At 46.9% G+C, this 8,644-nt stretch overlaps 1 protein-coding gene across 1 annotated transcript in view; it reads right to left on the bottom strand.

The window, feature by feature from the left end:
- Positions 1–7,433: 7,433 nt before the first annotated feature.
- PSMC5 (proteasome 26S subunit, ATPase 5) overlaps positions 7,434–8,644 on the bottom strand; it is a 116,650-nt gene continuing 115,439 nt past the window's right edge. The window contains exon 12 of the mRNA XM_086923794.1: positions 7,434–7,601. Within this exon, the coding sequence (XP_086779920.1) occupies positions 7,548–7,601 (54 nt within the window). The 3' untranslated portion in view covers positions 7,434–7,547. The remainder of the gene's footprint in view (positions 7,602–8,644) is intronic.

Here is an 8,644-nt window from a genome sequence, read left to right as displayed (position 1 = left end):
ATCTGGGTCGTTATTTGTAAGTGAATCTATATGTTAGTCTTTCCAGGAATCTATCAGTACTAAATTGTCCCCCTGATCCCCATCATCCTCATCATCAGGTGGTGGTGGTGGTGAGTTAGTTGGTGTAATCAAATGACGTAAAGGTGGAGAGGTTGGTGTAGGGGAACCTGGTAAAAGAGGGGAAGGGTTAGTATCCACATTCTTCCTCTTGAAAGGAATAAAGAAAGGTTCTTATTTTGACTCAGGTTTCTGTGTCTGAGGTGACTTTGTAAGAACACGTCCTGTATCATGATTTATGTATGGTCCCTTTTGTGTTGGGGCATCGAAATGTGGAAGCTGCTGCTTCGGAGGCTTAGTTTTAGGTTTCAGCGCAGAAGATTTCGGTGCCGAGGCAGAATCACTTTGACGCCGAAGGTTTCGGTGCTGAAGGAGACTTAGTCTTTGGAGTCAATGGTTTCAGCTCTGAGGCGGATTTTGCTTCGAGCCCGAATGTTTCTGCTTGGTGCCAGTTTTTGGCTGACTCGATCCAGAGCTGGAAGACGTGCTTTGATGCTGAGCCGGAGGGCTGGGCGTCGGAAACATCTTGTCGGTGTGGACCATGGCCCAAAGGCGGGGGTGGGACCGAAGCCTTTTGTTTTGGCTGAGTTGGATTTTTGGTTAAGGGGTGTTCGGTGCTCACGGGACGTTTACCTTGCGGAAAGTCTCCTTCCGACTGAGAGTAAGATTCCGGGATGGAGACAAGTTCTTCTTGTTCTTTCTCGGCTCATTGTGTGTTGAAATCTTGTTCGGATCCTTTGCCGAAGATGTCTGGCGTGTATTTGACATTTTTGGCTTTGCATCTTGCGACGTCAAGCAAGAGGATCACAGAGTTTTCCTTGTTTGAAACTATTTACACGCGTCACAGTTCTCTTCGTTGTGCTCCGGAGACCAGCACAAGTTACAGACTTCGTGCAAGTCGGTGCACGTATACTTGGCGCAATTTAAAAGGAGTCCGTTCCATCGACCTCAAAGTGGACCGACGCTGTTAGGCCGGACGGCATTGCCAAAATCTTCTAAGTAGATGTTTTCATTGACGGATACGATACGCAGAGAAGGATATGCGTTTGAAATCAGTACTACAGCGGGTAGGGTGGATAGCGCACCGAGGGGAACCCAAAGAAACGGTTTTGAAGTGGAGCGCAGCAATACACAACCAAACACCCAGGGTAGAAATAAACAATATAACAATGGAGTAGATGCACATGCATACTATCACTGAAAGGAGAAGTCACCTGCAAACATCCGGACCCAACACTAGATGGCAGGAGTATGTAAAGCATGTGATCTACAGCTCACATGCCTCGAACCTTGAGTTCCCCAGCAGAATAATGGCTTCACTGAAACTAGGAGTGTTTGGTACTAAATAACTCCTTGTAATAAATTCCCACTGAGATGTATTACACCTTTTACTCAGAGGGCAATTCAGAGGTGCCCCTTGAAAACCTACCAACCCAGTGTTGACACTGACTGGCTTTAACCAGCCTGCCACACACAGACATGTTTCTGGACCCCTGTATAGAGAGTCCCTGCTCTCGGAAACCAGAATCAATCCACTTGCTGGGCAGAAGTGTCACACCTCCTCCCCCAGGATGGGCCAGTGCTCCAAGAGGGAGCTTCAAAGGCCAGCTGCCTTTGTAATGAGACCCTCGGCTTCTGCTGCTAGCAGCAGATGGCAGCCCCCGGTTTACACCCTCACTTTCGGCGAGAATACCCAGAAGAATAGGAGGTGTGCCCACCTCTGCCAACTCCACCCCTAAGGTGGGAGAGGAGAGATGAAGTACATCTTTCAGTACCCGCCATCTTGAAGACGGGGAGACCCTCCAATATGAGCCAAGTCCATGCCCCCTCTCACAGGAAGTGGCATATTTGAGAGTGTAGTCACCTCAGGTAAGGTGCCAATTGGCCCCACCTGCTTCTCCCGTAATGTTTGTACTTATGTAGCTCCCCCAGACCTGAACACTAGATCTGCGATGACCAAAGAAGAACAAATCCTGGAAGCCAACCCTGCAGAGAAGTCTGAAGAGGACGACTGCCTTGGCCCCAGCCCTACGGGCATGCCTTCAGCTTCAGAGCATGCGACCAAAAGGTAACATGTCAGAGCCAGAAACCTCTGAAAACCCTGGGAGAAATGCTACATCCAACAAAGACTCCTATTTTCAGTGGACAGCAGACCTGTCCAGAAGAAATCAACTCCAGGGACTGCTGTGACATCTGGAACCCAGATTTGCCCACTCTGCACCCGATGCTTCCGGCACGACTCGGAAGAGTCTGAGTAGCTCACCTGTCCATTGAAGTCACTTTAGCTTGGTACCCTGGTCAGGATAATCAATCACTTCTATTGGCCGGGTATGTCTCAGAAGGTGAAGGATTTGTGTCAGTCCTGTGTCACCTACCAAGCCAGTGGCAATGTAGGACGACACCGGAAGTAGGCACTCTTGTATTCTTCCTCTGACCAGTGTTATGTGGTCTGGAGGTAGTGTATTGAAGTCACTGTTTTGTCGCAGTGGAGGCTCTGTTGTTATTGCCTCCACGTCTTCTACCCTCATTGCTATTTCCTCTGTAGCCATCTCGATTGGAACCTTTATTGAAGGTGGATTGGGTATTGGCTTTATATGTCGAGTCACCTTGTGACGTGTTGCCTCGTGCAGCTCCTCTGTATGATGAGCGCTGAAAAGAACCTTTATGCTGTTGGAACTGAGGTGCACCCATTGATTTTGCAGTTTCAGTGTCTTTTTTCATTTTATCAAGGATATTATCTACTGTGGGCCAAAGCGGAAGTCTGGATTGCCCGGCTGATTAAGAATAGTAGATTGCACCTCGCTTTTAAAGCCTGAGATGCGTAGCCATGCGTGCCGTCTTAACAAGACACTAGTATTAAGGGATCTTGCTGCGGTATCTGCTGCGTCTAATGCACATTTAATGGAAGCATTTGTAAAGAACTTCCCCTCCTGAATAAAAGCATCAGCTTGTTCTTTGAATGGCTCAGGTAAATGTTGCAGTATGCTCTCTAGTCTATCGTAGTGTGCCCTTTCATAGCGAGCTAGTAGAGCCTGTGTGTTTGCAATTCGCCCTGAATTGGCTGCCTGTGCAGCTACTCTTTTTCCTGAGGCTTCAAGAAGTTTGGATTCTTTATCAAGAGGTGGTGCTTCTCCAGTTGTCTGAGAGTTAGCCCTCTTTCGTGCATTAGCTACAACTAGTGAATCAAGTGGTAGTTGACCTCTAATGTATGTAGGGTCTGAAGGGGCAGCCCTATATTTCTTCTAAACCCTAGGGTTGATAAAACGTGCTCTAGCCGTATCCTTAAATATATCAGTGGCGTGTTTTAGTACACCATTTAACATAGGGAGTGCTCTAACTGTTCTATCAGAAGAGGCACATGTATCAAATAGAAAATCCTCCTTTATTGGGTCACTATGCATATCAACATTGTGGTATAGTGCAGCCCTATCCACTGGTAGGTTAAATGCCACTGGATCATCTGTGGGTGATGGCTTAACTGGGTAGGAGGTGTCAGGGATGGGATGTGTATCATATGATTCTTTTTGATTGTCCCATGTGTTATCTTGTGTGTCTGGGTCCTGTGGATAGTTATAATCCTGTTGAGGATCCTCTTCTGCAGAATCTACATTATACTCCGAGTGTGTAGGAGAGTAAGGGGCAAAAGGCTTGGTAGGCATAGTAGGAGACAGGTTCGAAAGGTCAAAGTGGCAGAGTCTCTCTTTCTTTAGAGGAATTGGTGAAGGTGGTTTCTTCTTTTTGCGGTAAACTGTTACTTTGCCAGTCTCAGGGTCTATGTACAGTTTTGTTTGTTCCTCTTCGATAGGATCAGGGTAAAAGAGTTCTTCCACTGTCCTTGGTTTTGGAGTCGAATCCTTGGGTTTGGTTTTTTTGGATTGACTTTTGTTTTTGGATCGACAGTTTTTGTCAGTTTGATAGACTTAGGTGTCTCTTCAGCCTTCTTCCGGTCGAGGCTTGTTTTCGGATCGACCGGACTTTTTGGTCGGACCGGTTTTTTCGGAGGTTCGACCTTTTTTGATTGTTTGTCCTTTGTCGCATCAATTGGTTTCTTCGGTTCGACTGGGTTTTTCCGAGCAGTTGTGCTCGGGTCGATTGGCTTTGGCGCAACCTTCTTCGGTTGGACTGCTTTCGGTTCGACCGCATTTTTAGGTGCGACGTTCGAGTCGACACCCCTTTTAGGGTCGACGGGCCTTTGGTTGTATAGGCTTACGTTGAACGTCTAGCTTCGGCTCGGCGGCCTTTGGGTCTGCGACTTTCGGTACGATGACCTTCGGTCCGACAGCCTTCGGATCGACAACCTTTGTTTTTTTGAGAACATGACTTGGGCCTGGTGTGTCAGAAGGCTTTTTCTTGGTATTCGTAGCCGAGCTTGAATGCGGGGCTATCGAATCAGTGTCTTGATCTTGGCTAAGGCCTGTTGGCGATACCTCGACCAGAGCCTTTGTTCTCGGTAGAGTGGGTTTCAGGGGCAGTGTACTCACAGTTCGCCCCTGAGGGATCTGTTAGTCTTCCGAATCGTCCTCGACGGCCACGATCTCTAGATCCGAGTATTCTACGTCGATGAGGTCTTGGTAGTTATCGAAAATGTTTACCAGTTCTGGTGCTGGGCTCTGCATCTCTTGCCTAGCAGCCCGTCGATTCCGGATCGTCTTTTTGGAACGGAATTTGGCACAGGCCAGGCAATCTTCTTCTCTATGGTCCGGTGACAAGCACTTGTTGCATACTGGATGTCTGTCAGTATGCGGGTACTTGGTATGGCATTGTGGGCAGAATTTGAATGGACTTCGTTCCATCGACGATAGGCCCACGTGGCGTCGAACGGCCCAACGGCCCGCGACGATGACCGGAGAGAAATAGGAAGTTTAATCGAGGCAATGGGCACCGAGCAAAAACAATACCGTCGAGGCGAAGGCCTTTTGGCCTTTAAAAAAGTTTTGTTTCGATTCCGAACTTGGAGTGTAGGAAAAACATCCGAACCCAATGGCGGAAAAAAACAATCTGAAGATAGAGAGGATGCCCATGTGCACTGTAGTCCAGGGGAGGAGCCACTTTTCTCGTGATACTTCGAAGACTCTTCCAGGACAACAAGGTGCAATCATCCGGACCCAACACTAGGCGGCGATTTATGCACAGATATGAATTCAGCAGCCCACATGCCTCAAACACAGATCTACAATTGGTACTTCTGTCCCCATGCAAGTCCCTAGTAAGTGGTACTCTGTTATCTAGGCCCTGGGAGATGAAAAGGGCCCCCTCACTAGGACCACAATACTGCACTTGCATGCACGCCTGTGGGGTGAAAAACAGTCTACATGGCAAACTGCCTGGGTGCCATGCAAGGCAGCACTGTCTGATGGTATAAGTAAGTCACCATTCCAGCAGGCCTTACAGACCTAAGGCAGGGTGCACTACACCACAGGTCAGAGCATACCTGCACGAGTTGGTATGCTCCTAAAATACTTACGTCAATTCTTTATTATTGTAAGTGCCAGGGAAGCGAAGAGGAGTACATAGGCTGAAAACTCGACATTTCAAGTTCCCCAGCTCCATAATGGCTTCACTGAAACCAAAAGTGTTTGGTACCAAACAAATCCTTGTTGTAAATTCCCACTGAGATTTATTACACCATGTAATCGGAGGGCACCTCAGAGGTGCCCCCTGAAAATATATCAACCTTGGTGTGGTCACTGGCTGGCTTTACGCAGCCTGTCACACACAGACAGGTTTCTGGACCCCTGTATGGAGAGCCTCGGCTCTCTGGGACCAGAAACCATTCCCATCCTGGGCAGAGGTGGGGTGTCCTCCAGGATGGCCCACTGCTTGAAGGGAAAGCTTCAATGGCCGGCCACCTTTGTAATGCGACCCCCAGCCACTGCTGTTAGCAGCTGATAGTTGTCCACGGTCCACACCCCCACTTCCGGGCAAGGAAACCTAGGAGAATTGGCGGTGTGCCCACCTCTGCCAACTCCACCCATAAGGTGGGAGAGGCGAGGTGAAGTACATCTTTCAGTCCTGCCATCTTGAAGATGGGAAGACCCTTTCAATCAGGACTGGGTCTATGCCCCCTCCTACAGGAGGATGGCATAACTGGGGGTGTAGCCACCCCAGGCAAGGAGCCTTTTGGCCCTACCTGCTACTCCCCTAAAATGCCCCTAAATTTAGTTTTTAGGTGGCTCCCCCAGACTCGAAAGCTAGATCTGCGACGCCCTAAGAAGAAAGAAGACATCCCAGAAGCTGACCCTGCAGAGAAGCCTGAAGACGGCGAGTGCCTTGTCTCCAACCCTACCGGCCTGTCTCCAGCTTCGAGAGACTGCAACTAAAAGGCAACCTGTCGTGCAGCCAACGTCCTTTGAAAACCCTGGCCAGAAGAAATCAATTCCAAGTACTCCTGTCCAGAAGAAATCAAATCAAAGTACTCCTGTGCCATGTGGAACAGAGAGCCCTACCCACTCTGCACCTGATGCTTACAGCCAGAGTCTGAGTTGCTCACCTGACCAGTGAAGTCTCCCCAGCGATCCAGACCTTGAATCCAGTGTTGGCTGACCTCCATGATGGAGCCTGTAGAGTGAATCCGAAGGGCCTCATTAACCGCAACCAGCCTAGTAAGAAGAAATTCAACATCTAAAGGCACCCACATCCCCTGGGCTTTGGTGAGCTTGAACAGCTGTGCCCCTGTGACTTCCAACATTCCAACTTACCCGAGCTGTCGCTGGCTTTCAGCCTGCACCCTCTGGTTCGATGCATGCAGCCCGTTTCCCCAAAAATAATCCCCATTGAAACGCATTGGGTGTCAGATGCTGAAATTGCACCCTGCACCCGCCGCTGGCAGTGTATGTTTGGTGCTGCTTTGTGCCCTTCCAGTGTTGGTCCTAGTCCCCAAATCTTGGTACCTGCAAACAGTGTGGCTTCAAGCACCCGTCTAAATGGAAAGGCATTGGGCCAAATTCGGTTTTGACGTCTGCATCTGGCCGCCCCTGTGTCGCTTGAGGTGCAGTTTTGGTACTCACCTTACCCTTGCTTTCCACTAAAGGAAAACACTGAACTGTTCAGAAAGTAAAAAGTATTTTTAGTTTAAAAAGCACTTACCTTATTGCAAACATCACGGTCTTAAAATAAAGTACAATCGAAATCTCCTTTTTGAGTCATGTTTTCATTACTGGTCAAGGTTGTGCAATAAAGGTCTTACACTCCTATGTTAGACCAAGGCTGCTTGCCCACACTACCACTAATAGAGCACTTTGGGTTTTACATGGAGCTCTGTACACTTTTGGGGAACCTCGGGTCTCTGCATGGTATAACCACCTAGTGGCATACCATATACAGAGGCAGCTTCCTACAGTGAGGCCAAGCCAGATCATAGTAAAGTAAACACTTGATTAGTGATTGTTGTTTATTAAAGAAAAAACAGTTCTAACCAAGGACATTTTAAACTGGACAAAAAAAAACTAGACAGCCGAATACTTTCATGAAGCAATCCAAGTCCATTGTGCTTATTTCCAGAGCTTTTTGATAGACATATTCTTTTCGCTATCCTTCTGCATCACCTGCGAGAGAGAAGAGACCATTTTAAAATCAGCTGTTTTGAGTGATGTGTGGTACAGCAGAATTAAAGTCAAAACTATTACACAGTAGGGAGAAATACTTTCAATAAAGAGTTTGTAAATTATTTAGAGTGAAACACAATGTAATGATCTGCTTATTTACAGATCCACTGCAATATTCACCAGGGTCATCGCCTGAGATAACTTGAACACATAAGACACATTAATTGTTTTAGATCTGGCTTGATAGCGCATCTGTCCTGCATGATTTATCAATTCTTTAAAAACGTATATTCTTGCCTTTGGCTCTACCTAGGAGTATTTCTCCCTCACTTCAGGCTACTGGTTGTTTGGTTTATCTTTCCACCGCCTACGGAGTGCTTGCCTGGCAACACATGGGGACTATTTTAAACCTCAAAAGTATAATGAATATTATGTATAATACATATTAAAGTATTTCTTTCATACATGCATTCTATCCATAAATGGTTTTTTAATTTGTTTTTTCAGTGTAGAAGTCTTTAATTTTTCAGGTAAAAGAGAATAGCTTTCCTCCCCAGCATGTAATTTCACGTGTTTTGTTGTAAACAACTTATTTGCTGCTGCTGTTGATCAGCCTTGATAGTTCTAAGGTGGGTCACACCATTTTAATCAATTTTGATACAATTAAAGCTGAAAGACTACATTCCTTAGAATCTTAAGACATCTCAGTTCACAGGATGTGAAAAGGGTGTATTTTATTTTAAAGATTAATGAAATATTAATTAATCAATCAATAAGGGATTTGTGGAGCGCAATACTCACCCGTGAGGGTCTCAATGGGCTGCGGGGAGTTAATGGCCAAAGGCTACATCTTTGCAGAAAGATACATTCATTGGCAAATGCTTTTAAAAAGGCATGCAGGGCAGACCTTGTGGTTGCCAGGAAAATCCATACAATTGATTCATGCCCCTGGAAAGACCATGTTTTATTAGCTCTATTGAATTTAGCATGAAGTCTGAAGAGTCTGAAAGCCTCAAGCGTCAACTGTTAATGATGCACAGGAC

The sequence above is a fragment of the Lissotriton vulgaris genome, chromosome 5 (assembly GCF_964263255.1).
Source record: "Lissotriton vulgaris chromosome 5, aLisVul1.2, whole genome shotgun sequence".
Taxonomy (NCBI): Eukaryota; Metazoa; Chordata; class Amphibia; order Caudata; family Salamandridae; genus Lissotriton; species Lissotriton vulgaris.
Note: the sequence above shows the minus strand (reverse complement) of the source record. Positions and strands in the feature narration are given on the sequence as shown.